General features: G+C 41.4%; 1 protein-coding gene across 10 annotated transcripts in view; it reads left to right on the forward strand.

The window, feature by feature from the left end:
- The window catches only part of TSC1 (TSC complex subunit 1), a 36,248-nt gene that overhangs the window by 568 nt on the left and 13,823 nt on the right, over positions 1–21,857 (forward strand). For 3 of the 10 annotated variants that reach the window (XM_090022665.1, XM_090022664.1, XM_090022662.1), the window contains exons 2-14: positions 6,376–6,438; positions 10,586–10,773; positions 11,472–11,575; positions 12,341–12,493; positions 14,001–14,145; positions 15,213–15,367; positions 15,709–15,782; positions 17,200–17,378; positions 17,932–18,041; positions 18,357–18,480; positions 19,628–19,743; positions 20,065–20,137; positions 21,541–21,642. In XM_090022665.1, coding sequence (XP_089878791.1) covers positions 10,671–10,773; positions 11,472–11,575; positions 12,341–12,493; positions 14,001–14,145; positions 15,213–15,367; positions 15,709–15,782; positions 17,200–17,378; positions 17,932–18,041; positions 18,357–18,480; positions 19,628–19,743; positions 20,065–20,137; positions 21,541–21,642 — 1,438 coding nt within the window. In that variant the 5' untranslated portion in view covers positions 6,376–6,438; positions 10,586–10,670. Of the gene's footprint in view, positions 1–50; positions 5,081–5,354; positions 5,892–6,375; positions 6,439–10,585; positions 10,774–11,471; positions 11,576–12,340; positions 12,494–14,000; positions 14,146–15,212; positions 15,368–15,708; positions 15,783–17,199; positions 17,379–17,931; positions 18,042–18,356; positions 18,481–19,627; positions 19,744–20,064; positions 20,138–21,540; positions 21,643–21,857 lie in introns of those variants that run through there. The other 7 variants (XM_090022660.1, XM_090022658.1, XM_090022667.1 and 4 more) reach the window with 6 other exon arrangements.

A 21,857-nucleotide genomic window follows, 5' to 3' on the forward strand; every position in this document is an offset into this window, starting at 1 on the left:
GGGCCCGGCTGGGGCTGGGGGTGGACACTGCGGACCCTCCTCGGGGGACACCCTGGCGTGAACCTCCCCTTCGCTTCGCGCGGGGCCTGCTTGCGGGCTCCCCCCGGGCTGGGGGCGCCCGAGGGGTTTTTTTGGGAGGGGGGCAGGCCCGACCGCCCCACTCCTTTGTTCGCGGGGGGAGCAGCGTTTCTCGGCCCGCGGGGCGCTGGGACCGGGGCACGGATCGCGGCGAGACTTGGAAAATGAACCCCCTGAAAACCTTAAAGGTGGATAAAGGAGAGAAACGACGAAACGGGGGTTGCAGTGTGGCTTGGCCCCCGTCCACCCTCTGCCCTACATATGGCAGTTGGGGGGGCGCTGGGTCAGGCTGGTACAAAAGAGGTTCGGATGGAGGAGCTTGACCTCTAGCCAGCCACAGCCTGGGGAGCCATGGTGTCAACCCCCCTGGGGCTCCCCACCAGCCAGGAAAATGCAGATTGGGGGGTGGGGGAAGAGCAGTGTCACTGCTGCAACTGTTGGATTAGGGCTGGGCCCCCACTTTGTCCCCTTATCAGGGCCACATGGCCTGATCCAGCCCCATTATGCGCATGTGTTGGGTCTGGGCACTGCCCATGTGGCCCGTGGGGCCACTGATTTTGAGGGTTAATAACGCTGTGGCAAAGTCAGCACTTGGCAGTCCAGCGAGAGCTGTGTTGCATCATGTGCAAATCGTCACAGTCACAAGAGGCAAGGGTCTTTTAAGGCGATCACTTGTCTTGGGCCAGCTGTGTAGTAGGGGTAGAGTTAGACCTGCTTCTGTATAAGACATTTTTCCTCGGGTGTCCGCATCACAGACTTCGAAGAATGGCTCGCATTGGAAAGTTTGCCTGATTTTATCCTGGCTGTGTAATTGGTCCAGCGAAACATGTTGCCCTAAGGAGTTCAGTTGATGCAGATAGGTCGCTACCCGCTGGGTTTGGGGGTTTTTTTGGTTGGTCCTTGGGGGTTTTGCTGCATGTTGGTTGTGCACTAGCACAAAGCTTGATAGTGCTAGAAGCTTAGTAGGGCAGTGTTTAGATGGGAACTAAAGCAATTGATTAGAAACACTCTTTTTGTTCTGTAAATTATTTTCTAGCTAGTTTTAGCAGACGTACTTTCCAAATGAGGTAGTCTGAGCTGTTGAAGTTCTGACTTAAATGTGATCTGAACATTTCATAAGTCATAGGATTCACTGAACTTCAAGTGATCTTTTTTTTTTTTTTAACTTCCTATCAGTTTTCTAGCATGTTATTCAGCACTTCAGGCTTATGCAGGGTCATATAAATATGAGATGAGGGCTCTCATCTGAGGTGCATTGTTCCATTAGAGATGCTCTGGCTTTGTAAACAACCATTTGACTTCAATAATGGCTTCTGGATTAAAACAGACTGGAACAATGTAGAGCTGAAATGCAAGAGTGCTGATTTGTATCAAAGCCTAGCTTGCTTAAACTAGAAAAAAAAATGTTTACATCACTTTTGCTAGTGGAAGACCTGGTCACCGAAATCAGTCTTTGTAAGTGAATAGTCTGTTATGCAAAACAGTAACCCTGCCTTGGGAATCATTCAGCAAGCAGGTCAGTTGAGGAAACAGAATATCTGTGACAGTGTCCTTGGGGGGCCTAAAAGATTTAGTGTGGGTGGCAGTGGTATACAGTTCAAAAAGAGTTTTTTATCATGGAGTTTTCAGATGGAGTTGAGAATATAATAGCTATACGTAAGGGTCATTTTGTCTCCTTTGGACAGAAGAGTCACGGGGGATAAAAACACTTGCTTTTAGAATAGGAAATGCTTGCTTCCAATAAACCTTAATCTTTCACAGGGCTGTGCTTCTTGCCCTTTGACTTGCCTGTAAGGATTACAGTATTTTCCTTATAAAATACTTAGATAAGGTAATGGGTCTAACAAGACTGTTTGTTTGTTTTTTTTCCATTGGATTCAAGAGCAGGTGATTTGCAACTTACTTTTATGAACATATTCCAAGAGTTCTGTTGGCGACTGAAGTTTGATTAAAAAAATTTAGGAGAGTCTTGATGCTCATATCACTGTGGAGTACAAAGCTCTCCATTTGTCTTTTTTTTAGTTCAGCTGAGGGATATTTTAAAACATACTTGTTCTAATCTAATGTTTATTTAATATGCTTACATAGGAAAATGGAGTACTCTGCTCCTTCTTTTCCTAATCTGTTTTGACCATATGAGGAAGACTGAAATAAAAGTAAAAAAAAAACAACTTTTGTTGAGTAAAAGGCTTATTAGCAGAAAATCCATGGCTTCTGCCAACGGACTGAAAAGTGCCAGGCTTATAATGCTTAGGAGTTTTTTTTTTCCTTTTCTGATGCTCCTTTTTTCTTTTGCTGCTTTTCTCCACCCCCCTGCCCAATCAGGGATTTGTAGGTCAGTAATGAGCATAACAAGCTCATAACAAAGCCACAATTGAAAGATAAGCCTAAAAAGCATTGAATTAGATTATTATAGTCTTATTTTTCCTGCTTTAGATATCTTCCTACAGAAAGCTATGTAAAAATGCATGTGTTGGTTATCTTGAATTTTAACTCCATAGGTGGTAACTTAGTTTGGATTTGGGAACTTGGATCTGGAAATGAAGCAGAGAAGAGGGTGGTGACCTGGTGTGATGTGCATCAGATAGATCTCTTAATTCATGAACAGCATGCCACATTTTCTGTCCCTCTCAAAGCAAAGCTGGATATTGCCAGGTGGTTATTCTTGTATTGGGCATCTTGAACCCAACTTGATTAGAGTGCTACTGTCCTGATGTTCTTGGGGCTGTTGTTGACTGATGGTTCCAGTGGCAGTTTGTGTTTCGGAAAAGCATTCATTTGCCTTAAAATGGTAAATGCGTATATGCTATGGCTTTTGGCAGCAGCTCATTGGATGGAATAAGATGCAGTACTGTTGCAATTTTAGAAGTGTGGAATATTTTTAGAACGGTCTTAAGTTGCTAGCTCCCGGAGTGGAGAGAGCTGTTCTTTTTATTTTTTCCTAATAGCTGCAGCGCTTGGAGCACTGGCCATTCACTGATGGGTTCATTTGGAATAGCCTGGGCTTAGTGGCACACGGTTGTTTAAGCTGCCTGTTTTAGTTAATTTAGGGAAGCTCAGGCATCCCTGTATCTGATAGAACACTATCTCCTTTATTAATGCTAGGCTCTCTGCCTGACAGCTTCCATGAGGTCTGAGGTTGGAAGGCCTCTTGCCTATGGAGCGCTTAAAGAGGTGCTCTATGTGTGTACGGGTGATGTGTGCGCCATGGAAACTTTCACTTTACAGCACCATATGCGTTGGTGACAGGTATTTTTCTTCTTTTGCCCACTGCTGTAGCTTTATTTATGGCAGCAAAACTAGAGAAGACCTGAGGCTGTTGTCTTGTTCACACCTGCTCTGAGCATTGCTAATTTTTTAAAACAAAATGTCACAACAAAAAATGTGCACACTCTGGCAGCCTTTCTTCCCCACCCTCCACCCCCTTTGCTACTGTGGATTGAATTGCCTACAGTAGTGTAGCAAAGTGAGATCTGAAGAAATGGGGGGTGTCTGTAAGGCCTTAGGAGGGTAAAAGGATTCAGTAATGTTTTGTGCTTCTCTGATCCTCAAAACAGGTATCACTTAGAGTTGGTTTAGTGATGTGGTTGTGCATCCCCTGGCAAGCAGACTTGGATAAGTTTCCCTGGCCAATCAAACAGGAATAGCAAGTGCTTTACTGTTCTGGGTTTGTCAGCTTCCAGAGTGTGTATGGCAGCAAAAATTTGGAGGTGTCTAGGTATGCAGTCCTTTTACCCTATAACCATAACAGTAGTGTCCGTAGAAGTGAAGGAAAGCATGGTTTACTTATGGATCAGGTGGCTTTCAGGGAACCAGCTTTCTTCCATATAGTTCTGCCAATATACCTCAATCCTGATATGTATTATGCCTTTTTGAGTTGTCAGCATCTCTAGGGGAGGGTTGCTAAATTTGAGAATATAGTGGTGAAGGCAGATGTGGGAGAGAGGAGTCTCTGAGACTAACAAATCAGTTAACTTTATAACATACTTGTGGTTTGAGAAGGTAGTAGTGAAGAGCCAGTTCATCAACACACCGTGTCAGTTAATGGACCAGGATGGTGTATTAAATTCCTCTCCACCTTTCATGTATTGTCAGCCATCCTAAACTCTGAAGCAGCTGTCTTTTTTTTGTTTTGTTTTGTTTTTTTTTCATTTGGAGAAGGCCTAGCCTACTCTGGGTGATTTGGTAATCCACTCCAAAGTAAAATGAACTTCTCAGCACCTTTGTGAAACACTTGAGAGCAACTTTTTTCTCACATAAGTGAAAATATGGCACAGGTTTTAATAGTCTCTTGATTATTACCTGTAAGAGGTCTTTGTACTGGTTGGCATTTTGTGCGAGTGTCTGATGACTTTCATGGATGCTTGAAGGGGATTGGTTTTTAGATGTAAACACTTGAACAACTGAAGGACTTGGGTTGTGAAGCTGTTTATAAATGCACTCTGAAATCTCCTTTGCACTGTCCAGGTGCAGTAAATAAAAACAGAAATTTTATTGCTGTGGGGAGACAGTTTTTTTTATATTTCAGCCATGCTGGTCAGTGGAATATCTTTAGGTTTGTTGCCAAAGAAATATTTCTGGTAAATACAGTACCACGTTATCCCCTTTGAACTTGCAACCTGTACCAAGATGGGGAAGCTGGCAGGTTGATACTGTCAGCTGCTTCCTAACAGTGACCTTGGGAGGTACTACAAGCTACTCATGACACAGTGCACGTGACAAAATTTATTGGGTGACGGGTTTGACTGTCAGCTGCTTCATTCTGGGATGGTCATGTTTTTTTCCTACTATCTTTGTGTTAATTGTCCAAGTGCAATATATACTGATACCCCTGTAGAGTAGAGCAGAGCAGTATCCTGACATAGAACAGATCCTGCCACAGATGTGTCCTCATTGCTGGAGCATAAGGATGAGTCTCCTAGTGTATTGCTGCTGACACTGAATGTACTGAATTTCTGATTCGGAGTAATATTGTAGCAGTATTTCCCATGAGAATCCAGAGGTAACAACCAACACCAAAGGGAAATTGGGGGTGGAGGGGTATTGCGCTTCTTTCATTTATTTTTAAATGAAGCTTCTTGTCAAAATCATAGCAAATACATCTTAAATATACGAATTAATACAGCAGTTTTCAAACTGTGGGGTGCACCCCCTTGGGGGGCAGGAAGGAATGTGGGGGAGGGGGGGGCCCACGGGCAAGACATTTGGAAAGAGCTGGCACTGCCGGGGCTGGGGAGCCCTGGGCAGGCACCACCAGCGGGTTGCTGCACCTGTGGGAGCCCAGCATGGTGGGCACGCAGCCTAGAGCTGCGGTGGGGCCAAGCCAGGAGGCAGTGGAGCCGGCTCCGTTGAGCCGAGTCATACTACAGTGGCTGCTAGGATGAGAGGTGCCCTGTGCCTGGCTGCACTGCTTCTCCTGGGTGGGGGGATGACAGCAGGGGTGGGCATGAACAAAATTGTAACTCAAAGCAGGGCTCACCTGAAAGTTTGGAAATTTCTGGGCTAATATGTGCTTCAACAATATGTTCAGCCTGGGCGTTGATCTCAGATTCCAGTTTTAATTTTTGTTATAGTGCAGCTGATCTGTGTTTGTCAAATAGATCCTAACTGGGTTGATATTCTGAGGTGTTTTGTTTTTTGTTTTTGTTTTTAAAGTGCCTGAGGTTGCCAGTTCAAGGCAGATGAATTGGTAACACTTGAACAACAACACTACCACCACCACTACGCAGGTGTTATTAAGAGCTAACTAGTCCTTCCTTCTCTATACAGAATTAAACCAAAGTGGAGAATGAGTTTCCCAAAGTGTCTGTCTTGTAAGTGTTTGAATGCGACAACTTATCTGCCACACTACTCAAATGCACCCAAAAGTTAACTTTAGTGTTAGAAATAGTTACCTGATAATATTCCACTCTGAGGTGGGTAGCAATATTTTGTAGTTGTATGCAGATTATTGTAGTGCTTTTTCACTTCGACAAAAATCCAATTTCCCTTTAAAAGAACTTGAGGAAAATTCTCTGTGTAGCAGGTTTTATAGGTTCATACTATTCAACAAGATGCAAAATGTTGATCTCTAACAGTAGGTCACTGTCTTGGATAATTAATTCATCAAGAATTCAGAAAAAGAAAACCGTGCAATGTTTTTAGATGTTACTCAAGCAGGGAGCTGATGATGCAATTCAGGAACTGCAAAGCTACAAAGGAGCCATAACTGCAATTGTCTTAATCTGCATTATAATTATGTTAATGGTGCCATATGTTAACTTCATGTTTTCTTTCTCTCTCACTTCTCCAATTCAGCGATCATGAAAGGTGCCAGGTTGACAACCCTGAAAACAGAAGCCCTACTTGTCCACAGAACAGGTACAGCCTATACAACATCTGTATAAAATGTCCTTTGCACATTGCATCTCTACTTCTGATTTTTCAGGAATTTCTTCTTTTGGGGGGCGGGAATTTGAACACTTCTTACTTGTCAGAGGTAGATTTAAAAAAATGGAGTCCTTACCAATGAGTTAGTTGAAATCTTTTTACTTCTATCAAGGAGCCAAGCCTCTCTTGCCACATGCCAGTTTTGGGGAGCAGTTCTGTGTCTGGGAATTTGTTAGGAAAGACGTATTCAGGTTGTAGCTAATAGGTGTTTTATCTGGAGCACTTTTGTAGCTGCTGGAAAAGAGGTTAGTCTTCTGGCTATTTTTGTTTCTCCAGAAGCTGTTGACTGTTTGGAGAGAGGGTTTTCCGCTATCTTACCTCTTTTTTTTAACCTTTCATTTTTGAGTGTGTTTTCTCCCTTGAATAACTGTTGTGTTGGTTTCCTGTTACAGTTTTTCCCCTGTGGTATCAGAAGTGTAAAGTTGATTTGATTCTTTGCTTGTTGCTGCTCCCAGCATTAGTAGTGAACTGTTCTACTTTCATCTGTTGCTCCCTAGCAGTAGATGTTGCAGCTGCCTGCGGATTTGGGAGGAAGACACTACATCTGTTTTCACTTGAAGCAATAAGAGTTTAAAGTTAAGACTGTGCATTTCATTTTTAAGAAGTTAAGATTAGCTTAATCTCTTCTTGCTATCATTATTCCTAAGAATTTCTGTTGATGCTGAATATCCACCCATTTTTCCTTCAGTATCCTTTGAGGCCTGGTACTTTTGCTTCCCTAAGCAGTCAAAGGAGTTGCTGTTTTGTGTGATGTCAAACTAGGAAGAATAGGCCTCTGTCAGAAATTCAGTAGGAATCTTGCATATTGCAAAACAAAATCTGACCTGTGTAGGTGCTTTGGGATTGTGGCAGTTCTTTTAACTCTAAAGTGTGTGTATGAACCATGGACTGTTAATCTCTAAGCATGAACATTTGTTACCATTGTTCTGGAATTCAGTTTCACCTGTTGATCTTTAATTAATTCTTATTCTGTATATACAGCACCTGCCTTAATGTGGCCCCAACCTGGTTGCAGCTTCTAGACACTACAATAAATACCAGTGCTACAGTTGTACTGCTACTGAACTCTACCCCTTGTGCTGGATTGTCCTCACTTCTTGAAATTGGTGTTAATATTTTTCCTTGAGCTCTTCTGTTTTGCCACTTCCCAAAGCTGGGAGTAGTTGGAGCTAAAACATGTCGCAACAGTACGTTCTATGTGGAGCCTTTGCTGCAGACCCATGCATTTTACTTTTAATTCTATCTTGTTCCCAAATACCAAGTTTAAGAGTAAACGCATCCCTTGTGGAATGTGGCTTTGTCCCCTTTCTGTCAGTCCACATGCATTTCATGTTATTTTAATCTAAGTTGATGAGTTCTTGTGTGTATGTGAAAAAGCAAACAGTTCTAAAAAAATACAGTTTTTAGTTCAGTATTATGAGAGAGAAATGCAAAAGTCAGGAAATTCAAAGCAATGGTTCCCACAGTAACCAGAAATTACTGGCCTGCCTGTATTCGTATTACTGTGTGCTGCTAAATTTGACTTAATACATGTGGCACAGCGAAGTAACAGCAGCTGTGGAAACCATAACTGAATTTCCTAACAGCTGCTGCTTGGCCACACTGCATACATTAAAACACCAACCTAACAGTAACGTGAAGCACAGGACAGTGGAATTCCCGGTACTGTGGGAACCATGCCTTTTGAACTTCCTGATTTGTGAATTTTCATTGTTAACCATAACCTTTTGGGGAGAATGTATCTTTGGCTGTTTGCTCTGAACAAGTTAAGTTATGAATATTGAAGCTGATTAAAGGCTGTCCTTGTTCAGTAGCTTCTTAGAAACAGATCCGTAGTTTGAAAGATATTGATAAGTGTGAACTTCCCATAAAAAGCTCTGGGCATGCTGATAAAAATGGTTGCAAAAGGCTTTTATTGGGAGCTTCTTGCCAAACTTCTGTTACATTGCATCTGCTACACTTGGCAACAGTGGGTGCTATGCTTTTGAAAAGGGTTCCTTGCAATTTGAAAAGCTTGCTTATCCCATCTATATGTAGAGGGTTCAAAAGTGCAGCTTGTAACAGGTGCATGTCACAACTAGAAACTAGAGGTGAATAAAGGCTGATTCTTCATTGGTTTTAGGGGCAGACCTCCAAACTGTTGGATTTCCTTGTCCTGTGTGGACCCCCAAAGAGAACAGACTTTTGTACAAGCCTGTAGTAGAATTGATAAGAAATTTCCTCTCTGAGCTATTACAGAAGCTGCTGCTTTATGTAATCTTCTGCTGACTATCTCTTATCCCTTCTTAAACTGTTCTTCATTTTCTCTGTCCTAAAAATATGACTTTTCACTTGTGGTAGACAATAGGTTTTCTTATTTAGCCTAGGGTGCTGACTTTTAGCTTCTGGGACTCATATTTTTACAAATATGGGTTCAGGCTTGCCATATTGGTAAGTCTGTAATGGCTTTTCCAATCTGGGTGCAATGGCCAGTTATAGCTAAACTTGATTTGTAGAATAACTTCTTTCCTAAAAGGAGATTTACTGATACCATTCCTCATTTGCAGTTAGAGAGATCTGTGCATGGGTCACAGGTGATAGCTAATGTCCGTTTGACTTGGATTCAGTCAGGATGCTTGCTTGGTTTTAAATATGCAAAGACTTCATTATTTGTGGAATGTAGCTTGTGGTCAGAATAAAAGATATCTGGCTTGTCGTGTGTTCAAATTTTTAACTGTGTCTTGTTTCATGAAGGCCAAGCAACCAATCGATGAGATGTTACTATTGCTATTCTGAACACATTATTGTATATCCTTCTCAAGTTGGTCAGTTGACCCAATTGCATTCCTCACATGTGTACATGTTTTTATACTGCATTTAACTACTGTATGAGAGAGGGCTCGCAAGAAAACAAAGACTGGAATTATACTGTAGTAAATTTGTAGGTAGAAGCCAAAATTGATGCTTTTAGCAGTGGCTGTAGGACCATGTGTTCTAAATAGGATTTTGAAAGACTAACCCAGTAACATTTTACCACAGTATAAAAGCGGATGGAATTGTATCTGGGTGTTACACCTGTGCCTGGTAATGTAAACATGGCAGTACATGTATGAATGATGTTCTTGGACATCTGTATTCAAAACAAGATATCTATCTCAGATAATGTTACTAAAAAATCTTGTCACCAGGTGACCCAGTCAACAAAGTTTTGTTGAGTTTCCCTCTATGTTACCAGAACCGAGAGCAGCTTATAGCCTAGGAGCAAGAAACCTAATGAGATGAGGTTACTGGCAATCCTTGCATAAACTCTTCTTATTCAGCTCCAATTCTGCCATCCCCTTTCTTTGGATTGAGAAGTGTCCCATGGTTCTGGCATGCTGAGATCTTCCTCTGTCCATCCTGTGGCTTTGATTTTATTTTAGCTTTGCTGTGTTCTCTCATTTTCCTGTTTCTGACCTATCCCTCCTCAGTCCAGTCCCTCAACATGCTATTGCTTTTTTGTTAAGCTTTGTTCACTGAAAGGCTGAAGAGTAGCTGAACTAACAAAGTTAAGCATGTCTGTAGCTTTGTGAAGCTGGGCTGGCTTGTGCTTTAGGGAAGAGTCATAGAAACAAGGAAGTGAATCTGGTGGCAGGTGGATACTGCAGTCTAGTGGGTATGAACTTGGTGGAGGGTCAGCCACACTACCTCCCAACTGTGGGAACAGGTAGGATTGGTGGCTTTCAGAGAGCAATTAGAATCTTATTCACAGCTACTGTCTCTTAATTGTAAGTGGCTGTCCTGGTCTAAAACTGATCCAAAATGGTAAACGAAGGGCTATTATCTGGGTGCTTTGACCAACATTTTCTGGAAAATGTGTTTAATGTACAAAGCCACATGTGACATACTGGTGTTTGAAGTAAGTATGGAACATTGTAAATAGTTTATCTGGTGCATATGTCTTCCTTGCAGGTAAAATATCCTTAATGACAATTTTCATCGAATATTATCAGAGAGGTAATCCTGTAGCAAGCAATAGAGAAGTGACAAGAGATTTAAATATGGGGAAAATGAGGTAGTTTATTTGTTTTAATATCTGTGCTCTGTTCTCTCCCTCTAGTGTGGTAGAGGCACTAATGAGGAACCTGCTGAAGTTTTAATGTGCATATTCATGTTAGTCCGTGCTTAAGCATTTAGTAGACAGAATGGCCCAGCAAGCAAATGTTGGTGAGCTCTTCTCAATGCTGGATTCTTCGGTTCTTGACATGGAAGATATAACAGCTGCCTTCAAAGACAACCTCAACTCTGGTATGTGTTCCTCATTTTAAATTGAGGTGGGAAGGTGTACAGAAGCAAGCAAAAAATGTGGCGTCTTCTCTGCATCTGTGACTTCATGCCAGTGAGCTCTTTGGATGCTGAAAGCTCTCTTGTTCTCTTGGCTAAAAGTTGAGTTTCTTGGCATGTCTGATATTCTGCAGTTTAGTTTTCTAAAACAGTCTCCTTGATCTTGTTTATAAGGTCACTGGGATTTTCCATGTATATGCAATCCCAGGTTAAAAGGTGATTTTACTCTCTTCCTTATGTGCATGACTAGTTGAAACTAGATGAAGAGATGCTTTTGGTGAAACAGAGGAAATGAGTCATGCTATGTTTTGGAATGAATAAAATTATTCTTCATTTTGCTGCCTAAATGCAAAGATAGGTAGTGCCATACCTTTCACTGTTGGTCTGAAACTATCTGAAAGGTGAATTTTTCTAATCTTATGTTCAGTTCATTTCTGTGCTGTCCCATCAAGTTATGAATAAAATCAGTGGGATACTTAGGGACTGGAGACAGTAATTTGCAATTCTCTTTTAAAAAATCTGGGTAATGTCTACAGTACTTGTTCAAGTTTGTAGTCATTACTGTAGTTATAGTTTTGTACAATGTTCTTACTACAGAATATGTATGTACTAAACTTAACTATTTTTACTACCCTGCTTTCTTATGCCCAACCAACTACTAGACCGTGGACCTATGCTTGTGAACAACTTAGTAGATTATTTCTTGGAATTCAATTCTCAGCAGGCATTACACATCCTGTCCAGCTTGCAAGAGCCTCATGACAAGGTAAAACAATGTTGGCTGTAATAGAATTTTGAAACACAGCGGATACTACTAGCATTGTAGAATCTTCTGAATAGTGTCCATTCTTCTTTTTTTTTTTTAAAGGTTAGATCAGTTGATCTGGGGATTTCTGTATCTGTATAGTAATAGTAGGTTGATTTAAATAAACCCAATCAAAAAAACCCTTTAAAGGAAAGGCTTCATGCCTGTTTCCTGGATCATCTAAACTGGCTTGATGGCTGCAGTAGACTTCAGTCAAAGCTCCTGAAAGACCTGTTTCATGTGGAATGTAATAGGCTTTATTTATAGTATTATTGATAATCAGTGGTACTAGCAGCAGATTATTTAATGTTAGGTTTGTTAGCTGAAGAGAAAGGGTATCAGGCTCACAACTTGAAAAGCAGAAAGGGATCCAGCAAACAAGTGAGCATGTCTAAATGAACTCATGGCAAAACTAATGGGGTTGGAAATATTTGTTATGCAGTGACTGAATCCTAATGCAGAATGATCTGCTAAGCCCAAGTGGCAGATCTTGGGGTGAATGCCTCAAGTTACTCAGTGGCAGTATTTAATTGTTCCCTTAGGGATCCAAACAGCCTGCAACCCAAGTTCACATATTTATAAATACCGTATTTATTAATTCCTGTAGCTAAAGATACAGACTACTACATCAATTCCAATGGTGCCAGCTTGTTCAAGGAGATCACTGTAATTATTTTGTAATGTGTTAATTTCTTTTTCCACTCCTCTCCCTTGTATTCTGTTTAGCACCTACTGGATAAAATTAATGAATATATGGGCAAAGCTGCTACCCGTTTACCCACTCTCTCACTATTGGGTCATGTGATAAGACGACAGCCATCTTGGAAACACAAGCTTTCTCAAGCGCCTCTCCTACTTTCGTTACTCAAGTGTCTCAAGGTGAGAAATGAATCAATGGTATCAGTGTATTGCATGGTTTTTATAAAGGGCTGATCACTGTCTACTCTGCACTGATTGTATGCAGGAATTCTTGGCTGTTTGTACATCTGTGTAAAATAGCTTGTTTTCAATCCAAACCTCTAGATTTAACTCAAATATTTTATGGCATCTTATGAAGGAACTGTCTTGTTTTGTCATATCTTGCCAATTACAGTCTTGGGGTGGGGGCGCTCTGTCCTGCAACTCACTTGTAGAGGGATCCTGAGGAAGGTGCTTTACCTCCATTTGCCTTGGTTTTCCTATCTGTTAAACAGATAGCACTCTTGTCACACATTATATGATTACTAAGAGAATTGACTTAAATTGGGAAAACATGCTGAGATCCTTGAATGTAAGGAACAGAAATGTACATCATCAGTGGTATAAAGATAATGCTTAAAACGTTTTCTCAAAGTTTCTTGCATCCTAATTAAATGTCAGAGAAAAATAATGTACTTGCACTAGCACAGAAATTTCCTGCCTGGCAACTGGTTTTTGTTTGTACCTTATTCTATCAGCTACAATTTAGCTTGCTCTTGCTGCTTAATCTAACTAAAGTGTTCTGCTAGTCGATCCCCTTTTTGTAGTGCAAAACATGAGGCTTCTACAGTTGTTTGCGAAGTGTATTTAAAAAAAATAAATTACAAAATGGAGACCTCCAAGCAAGCAACACTTATATTTGGGAACATCTTTGGTTACTGGATTATACCATACAACTATGCCTTCACCCACCTAACATCAGTGTGTTGTTTCAGCAGTGCTTAATCTTCTGGGTGTATGTTTCAGCATTCCAGAGCTGTCTGTGCATTCGAGCAGTCTGGCAAGTTGAATGACTGCTGCTAGCATCAACTTGCATCAAAGCTCTAAATTAGGATGCTGTGGACTATGCAGTTGCCCAGATGGGTTAATTTTATCACACATGTGGTCATGTTGTGATGGGTATCTTGGCTAACATATTGCTGCACAAAAAGGGCTTGGAGGCATTCATGATGAAATGAAAAGGGAGATTTAATATGAGGCTTCTGAGCCTAATGTGTGTCATATGTCACCTGTATGGGGTACCCAGGTCAGGTTTCACATCTCAGGCTGTGAAGGAAGGGTTTGGTTAGTTTTGGGAGGAACCTAAGGTAGGGTGTTTCATATTGCAGTCAGGGTTGCTGGTTGTAACTGTGTTCATAAAGGAGCAATGATAAGGCTGCCTTTGAAATAAGCCTGGCCTCTAGGTAAAAGTTCAGCAGCAGAAAGGTGTGTTAGTAGCTGGAATCTCTGATCTTCTTTCAAAGATCCTTGGGGCTAAAGAGATAATTACCTCAGTGAGCCAAGGTAAGGTGAGTTTAAATTAGGTAATCTCTATGTAAGAGCTTTCACAGGTCATTGGCATGCAGTGTTTGCTGAATCCTGGTTCTGCATCTGGACAGAGTGAAGCTTTACCATTTGAATTGACTAATACAGCTTTTCCTCCTTGCAGACTGACACAGATGTAGTAGTACTCACCACAGGCGTTCTAGTGTTAATAACAATGCTGCCAATGATTCCTCAGTCTGGCAAACAGTACCTGCACGATTTCTTCATTATCTTTGGCCGTCTCTCAGCCTGGTGCTTGCAGAATCCAGGTGAGACATCTGACTGTTGCTTGCAAGTATGGTTCAGTAGGATTGTTCAGACTAGTGTTGAGCCCTTCAGTCTGCGGGTCTAGGAGCGGGATGGGGTTAGGTTTTTAAATGCAGAAAATGAGCTCCTAAAATCTGTAGTTATCCCTTTCTTTTGACATAATGGTGTTCCTTGATACAGCACTCAGAAATGCCTGGTTTCACATACTTTCAGATGCAAAGAGCTGCTGCTGCCTCTATTGCAGATGCTACTGGGCAGGAATTGAATCACAATAGCTCTGAGTAGGCTGCAGCTGCTGCTGGTAAATAAAAGGATGAGAGGAAAAACTACTAGCAGTTGAACCAGGTGCTGGAAAAGTTGGAGAGTTGCTTCGGAGTGAATGCTGGGGAGGGATATAAGAATTCAGCTAATGCCTCTCATCTGACAACTATTGGAATAATGGTATTGGACAAATCAATACTAGATGGAAAAATCTATATTCTTGCCAATTATCCTAGGATTATTCTAAGACATTTGAGATGCAGGACTGAAAGCTTTGCATGTGTGCATATCTTCTGGTTCTATGGCCTTCTGAACAAATGACACGACTGAGAAGGTAGGGTATAGTTTAGAAGCTCATTTGGGCATTGATTAGTATTTTAGCTGCTCATACAGGCCAGAATGATCTGTTAATTTCATAATTCTAACTTGTAACTTGTTTCTGTTGGATTTTTATTTGACTTTGAGCTGAAAGGGGTGTCCATTGTCATCCTGTAGACCTAGTTTCTGAAAACTCTGTGCCCAAAACTCTGTCCAATCTGCATGACCCATGCTTTGCTTAAAGGATCAGAGTGAATATACTGTTTCATGCTAGTCTCTTCAGTTATGAGCAGGTTTACCTTTCCGTTCATACAGTCTTGCAGCTTTCCTAGGCTATGGTACTTCAGAACTATGTGGTTTTTAAATTAAGACAGGCATTCTCAATGTTGTTTCTTTTCAAATTTTGTCAAATTGAAGACTCTTCTGATCTTGTCTGCAGAAGTCATTTTACTTCTCTAGTCATAAAAAAGCTCCCAACTGTTTCCTGCAGGTCATGTTCCAGAGATCTATCTTGTACACCTCCATGCCAGTGTTTATGCTCTCTTTCACCGCCTTTATGGAATGTACCCGTGCAATTTTGTCTCCTTTCTGCGTTCTTACTACAGTATGAAGGAAAACCTGGAGACCTTTGAAGAGGTGGTCAAGGTAAAACATTGCTTAAGTTGTCATCATCTAAGGTGAACATGTTATAACTGCAAGAATGCAGTTATCTGCTACACACACTATATTTGGATTAAGAGTGCTGTGCAGTGAAACAGAGCTGTAACAGGTTACTGAGAGATTGGAATCTTAATAGCTGCAAGACAGACTTGAAAGATGCAAGCAGGTTTCAATAGCTTGGTTGAGTTGTCACACTCTGTTCTCTAAATGAGTAGGTCTTTTGACTATTGGAACTGCTTGTTAAGCTCCATAAAGTAGAACATTAGCATAATGTACCTGAAAAGCTTTGTACCAAATGTTTCTCTGTCTTGCCCCCACTTCTCCAGCCAATGATGGAACATGTGCGAATTCATCCAGAATTAGTGACTGGATCCAAGGACCATGAACTGGACCCACGAAGGTATGTATATTCTCTTCTATTGGAAAAAACTATCAAAGAGCTGGTTCTTCTTAGGAGGCACACAACAGAAACCTATGCCTCTCATGAGAAAAGCCTATGCCAATGGTGTTCTGCAATCAGTGTTCTAAGGTACCCCAGGTAAAATGTAAGGCTTTTGTTGTCTGGCTTGTAACTGGGGTGAATATGCAAAATTTGTGGGAATAGATCCTAAGCAGCTGTCTTAAGCTGCAGCTTTGTTTCTATTTAGTGAGTAGGTAATTAAAGGATTTGAGGAGACTAGTTATCTTTTTTTTTTTTAATCAGAGTAGAAAGCAATTGGCACTGCTGCATGCTAGCCATTCTCCTTTTTTTTCCTCTTACCATAGGAAAGAGAAATCTGTCTCTTATTTCAGTTTGACCTAGAAATTACTCAAATTGGTGTGTAATTGCATCAAATTCTAGACTGTTTTTCCCTTTTTGGTTCATTGGAATCTAGTGCATAAAATGCCTTCACTATATACCTAGAAACATTACTGGTCACTTTTTTTAGGAGGTTTGTTTTTTAAGTGGTCTAGCTCTCTTTAGGAATAGGCTCATTTGCCTGCAGCAGCAGCACCACTTGCTGCTTTTCTCTTGTTTCCACAGGCCCAGCAACTGAAGAGGAGAAATTGACTCTTGTTCCTGCACAGTAGTGCTCTTGCCCTGCTTTCAGAGCCACTGGGAAAACACTACTAAATGGGAACCCATTGACTATCACAATGTTCAGTTTTTCAGGCTCTTTCCAGCTGCATTTGGTTGGGGTGGGCAGCACATCTAAAGCGTTAGATACAGAATTGTCTGTTAAGGCCCACTTGGGGTTAGTATCTTAGTCAAACTGTTTTGCTTGACATTTTCAACTGAAGGCCAACAGCAGTGTACTTCAGTGTACAATGAGGTTTTGAAAGTAAAAGAAGCAAATGTAGAATACAACCAAAATTGGATTGCAGTACAGCTTAGTCTGGCATTCCAGATGTGAACTTGCATAATAACTAATAAAAGTTCTGCACAGTTGGTCAGTTGAGATTTGGACTACCATCACCTGAGGCTAGCTGATTTGATTTCCTAATGCATTGAAGATTCCAGCTGCTCAAGCTTCTGTATAGTGTTCCTTCTTCCCAGAGTGCTCCATGGCAGACCCTAACAGGTCTGCATCAGAGCTGTTATGTCTCCAGTTCGGAGCCCCCTCTTATGACTCGCCTCATTGGAGTTTCTTTTTAAACTGTTTAAAGCTTCGGAAAGCACATGGAGTGCCTTGTTCATGTTTCAGTTGAAGATGTGCAAAGCTGGCTGACCAAACAAGGCATTCTGCAGTCAGTTCCTGGTATCTCTAGGGTCATTTGTTTTTAATCATATTGACTTAGTACTGACTGACTCTTTTGGATCTGAAAACTGTCTGCAGGTGGAAAAGACTAGAAACACATGATGTTGTGATAGAATGTGCCAAAATCTCCCTGGACCCAGCAGAAGCCTCATATGAAGATGGCTATTGCTCTGTGTCACGGAAAATCTGCACACACTTAAAGCATCATCAGACTGACCTCAGTGCCAGCCATTACAGTGACACACTGAGCAGCTATGGTAAGAACTGAATGGTACTTCATAGTTTCTTCATCTGTGGAAGTAGATGAGCCATACTGCAGAAGATCATAATTCTTATTAATAGAGCCATCATCAGGTCCAGATCTATAGAGCCATTTGGTGAGGTGAGGGTGGGTTTACAAACATTACACTTCTGTGTGTAGAATTTGCAAAAAGCCTTGAAGATAAATGTCTCTGGCACTGTTGCAACGTGGCCCTATTTGTAGAAACTGTATAGAATCCATCCTGTTTTCATGTGTTGGGGTGTGTGTGCGTGCTCAGAAATGTTAGTGGTAACTAGCTGGGAAGGCTTTTAGCACTTTAAAGATTAGGCCTCATCAGGGTGTCAATTGAAGCTTTCAAGTCAGTAGTCACTGTAGTGATTTGTATACGTTAAGCGGATTAGAAAGGATAAATCTGATACCTAGTAGTTTGGTATGCGGGAACAGGTAAGTAGATCTGAATAGTTTTAAATAAGTTAATATCAGCCAGAAGGCTCATCAAAAGCCATATCAGATTTGATTAACATTCTCATACTTTTTTCTTACTCCAGGGACTTCTACACCTAATTCCACTCCTCGGCTAACACTATCACAAATGCCAGGGCAGCTACCTCAGACTCTGAGCCCACAATCTATGCAGCTGTCAACTGAGCCACAGCAGGTAATGCAGCTCCTTGTGGCACTCTAGCACATTTAAAACCTTGGCTCCTCTAATTGGTTTCTCATTTACTAAGGATATTGTAGAAATAGGTGCATTTGTTTTCATTTAAGTATCTGTTGAAGCTTCCTAATATGCCTCTAACTTGCTGTATGGAAGAAGTTCATATTCTTATGTAAAGTGATTGCCAGTATCAAAATCCAAGAGACATAGTTTCAGAGTTAGTAGGGGACATATACCAGACATGCTTGTTTCATGTAAGTTTTTCCTTACTTTGGCATTTTTGACTTGCTGCTGTTGGTAATCTGTTCTACTTAGGTTACCATCTGGAGCCCTTCCGTAACTTGTGGTATGACCACTCCACCAACTTCCCCTGGAATTATTTCATCAGAGTCCTCACAAACTTCATCACAACCTTACAGCAAGTTTTTTGGCACAGCTGGTATGTATTATACATCAGAACCAGAAGTTTAATACATAAACCATGAGGGAGACTGTTACAGATTGCTGGAGTATGTGGTTACTTAAAAGGTGCCTGCAGGTTCTTAAAAAATTAGCATTTTCAGAACTTTCTTTTTAAATTCGTTTTATAAGCAGCAAACTGCACAAGATGCCATGGTTTTTTAACTAGAGGATCATATACTTGATTGCTTCTTTCTGGCTGAGCCTACTGCATGCACTACTTGCTGCTTGCTGCCTTCTTCCCTTCCTCCCCAGCTCCTTGCATGCTGTCCTTTCGTCCTTCTTAAATTATCTCCACTTTCAGGCTGTGTGCAGCCATTCCTCCTTTCTTCTCCCAAAGTCTCCTATTCTTCCCTTGTGCCCCCTTCTGTACAGGGGCTGTGTTGGTGCCCCATTCCCTGGCTATAAAGGTGTCAAAATGCTTAAATCTATTGAGCAGATGGGCAAATAAAAGGGGATTATGCTGGGTGTGTCAGTAGATGCCATCAGTCCCTTTGACCTGTAGTGGTGGTTTTCAACCTATGGCCCGCAGATGCTTGTCTAAGGGGTCCGTGAAAGATGATTAATCAGAAGTGTGTGACTACCCACACTTACAATTCAGAGGGCTCTGCACTGCCCTAGGAAATGTTTTAGGAGTCTGCAAGTGAAGAAAGGTTGAAAACTACTGATCTATAGGCTGCAGTGGTACTTTGGAGCTGCGACTGCTAAGCAAATGGCAGGAGCACTGTATCCTTGATTCTTCCCAGAGCCAATTAATTTTTGCCTATTGATACGTGTCTATAAAGCTACTCTGTTTAATCCAGATGGAGAACTGGCATCATGTTGGGTGTAAAGGATTGTAAGTTCAGCAGACTACAGTCCTGATTCCACTGTTGGATGGAATGTATTGCTCTTTTGAATGTCAAAATGTCCATTGTGAAGCTGCCTTCTGGTAGCTTCAAAATGCCACAGTTAAGTACTCGCACAGCTTGGTTCTAATGCGAGTACAGACAAACGATTGGGTACCTCGAGTTGAGGGATAAAGTAAGGAGATGAGTATCCCAAATGTGTTTTTTAAACTTTGAACCTGAGTAAGGCCATAGATCATTCTTACTTGGGAATAATGTTCTTCTGTTCTGCCTCTTGAGCAGGTGGGAAAGGGACTCCACTGGGGACACCAGCCACCTCCCCTCCTCCGTCCTGCATTTCAGATGACTTTGTACACGTTTCACCCCCTTCAGCTGCTGCCACACCTCACAAGAAGGTAAAAGCAAATTATAACTCCCAGGCAAAGCTGACTTCAGTCTCCCGACTAACGTGTAATGAGAATCTCTCTTTCGTCATTCATGGTGGCTTTTGTATAAATTTAAAACTGTTTAGTTATGAAAAAGCAGCTTAGGCTTAAACACAAACTGACAGGTTGGCCTCTGACTTTAGACAACTTTAGATTTGGATCACTGTTTCTTCCACATTCGTTCATTGATTTGCTGTTTAAGCCATCTGTCTGAAAGAATTCCCTCTCGCCGAATGTGTGCTAGCTGCTGTTCTGTGATGTCTGTTGCAAAGAATCCTTATTCTCTTCCAGGAGGACAAACCGGATCCTGGGAGGCCTTCGCTGTCCCGACAGCAAAATGTCATAAACAGCGAGAAAGCATTGGGTAAACTACATCCTCTTCTCCCAGCTCTCAATCTTATCCCCAGATAGCAGTCACTTTTGTGGACAGATGTGTCCAGGTGCCACAAGCTTTTCTCCTCTGCCCTTTTCCTCCTCCTTCCTGGTAATCCATAGTAAGTCACAGCATCCACTTAAGCTATGATTCAACTTAAGGTCTTAATAGGATGAAGTGTAGTGATTTGTTTCTAATGTATTATTCTCTGGCATCAGCGGCTTCTGTGGGCTGCCTTTTTAGCTATCCCACCCCATGTTTGGTAGCTGCAGTTACAACCTTCAGCATAGCTCTGTTCAAACTTGTAAAGGACGAGGGAAAGAGTGCTGAAGTTCTTGCAGTCATTTTCTTTGTTTTCTTTCTTTTTTGGAAGCTAGCGTGCATTTATTGCACGGCTGGAAAAGGACTTGTAGTGTCATGCATCCTAGTCCAACAAAGGCTGCCCATATGTGGGAGCACTTTGGAAAAAAATCTTCTCACATATATATGGAAGTAGAACATGCTTGTCCCTGTTTCTTTCTAGTTCCCTTTAAGAAGTATTAAAATCTTTAGAGGTTGGTTGTGAAATGGGGCTTCTTATTGGGGATGGATCTAGCATTGCCTCTTTTCAAACCTCCCAACCACATAAAGCTGAAAGGATGGAAAACAAATGTGATGGCACAACTGTTAAGATGGTAAAGAATTATTGTAAATGTATCTTTAAGGGTGGAGAAGATGCTTTCACTTTAAGCCTGGCTTTCCCCAGTGGAGTTGCTTTGCAACACTGGTATTTGAATTTCCTAGCATATGAGTTAGCTAGGGAGATATGTGAAGCTTTCTAGTAGGCTTCCAATTTTGACTGAGCAGCAAACATAAGGTTTCTCTCCCTGCTCTGTGTAATATGTGTCTCCCAGCAGCTGTCTTGAGCTTCTGATCTGGTGTTTGGTTCAGTCTACACTGCATCCATTCTGTTTCCCTTTTTCTTTTTTTAGGTAAGTACTGTTTACTGAAAATCAGAATTCAGAAAGGAGTTAAAAACTTATCTGAAAACGTAGTGTTTTTGAACCTTAAAGTTACGGCTTCCCATTTAATGGGTACAACTCTAAATGATACTTCTCTTTTGTGGAGGAGTCTACCTCATCTCAATCTGCAAGAGCAATTTTTTCTACTTCAAAACCATACTGGCTGGGTTTGGAGGGACCTGAGACTCTAGCCCTTAAGGACTCTTGACTTCCAGGTAGAACAGACATGAGGTGAGCTCCTCTCTGGAGGAGTACTGGGAGGAAGAAGGGGCAAGCTTTTTGTAACACCCTTCAAGCAGAAATGGAAGATATGCTATTGTATTGTCAAGTCCTCCTGTGAAGTACAGCATATGTACAACTTGATTGTTTTCTTTTTTTTTCTTTTCCTTTCAGAAGCACCTGGCAGTAAAAATTCTGTACCTTTGAGAGATCTTCCAGAATTTTTAGGTGGTCTGGCATATGATGAGGACAGTGTTGAAAAGGACAAAGAAGAAGGTAATGTCTGGTATCTTTATATGGCTTTTACACCATAACATTCAGCTTCCTTAGGCTTAAAGCTGGTATAGACTGAGATTGCTCCGGGCTTCAATTGGTTCACTATCATTCTTAATGTCCATAGGTTAACCTCTGTTAGTTCAGTCCTTGTTGTATTTGCTTTTCTATTTTATCAGCAGCATAAGATGTATAGTTGCTAGATACAAACTGTTGGA

The sequence above is a fragment of the Crocodylus siamensis genome, chromosome 11 (genome assembly GCF_052110815.1).
Source record: "Crocodylus siamensis isolate JL-2025a chromosome 11, ASM5211081v1, whole genome shotgun sequence".
NCBI classification, from domain to species: Eukaryota; Metazoa; Chordata; order Crocodylia; family Crocodylidae; genus Crocodylus; species Crocodylus siamensis.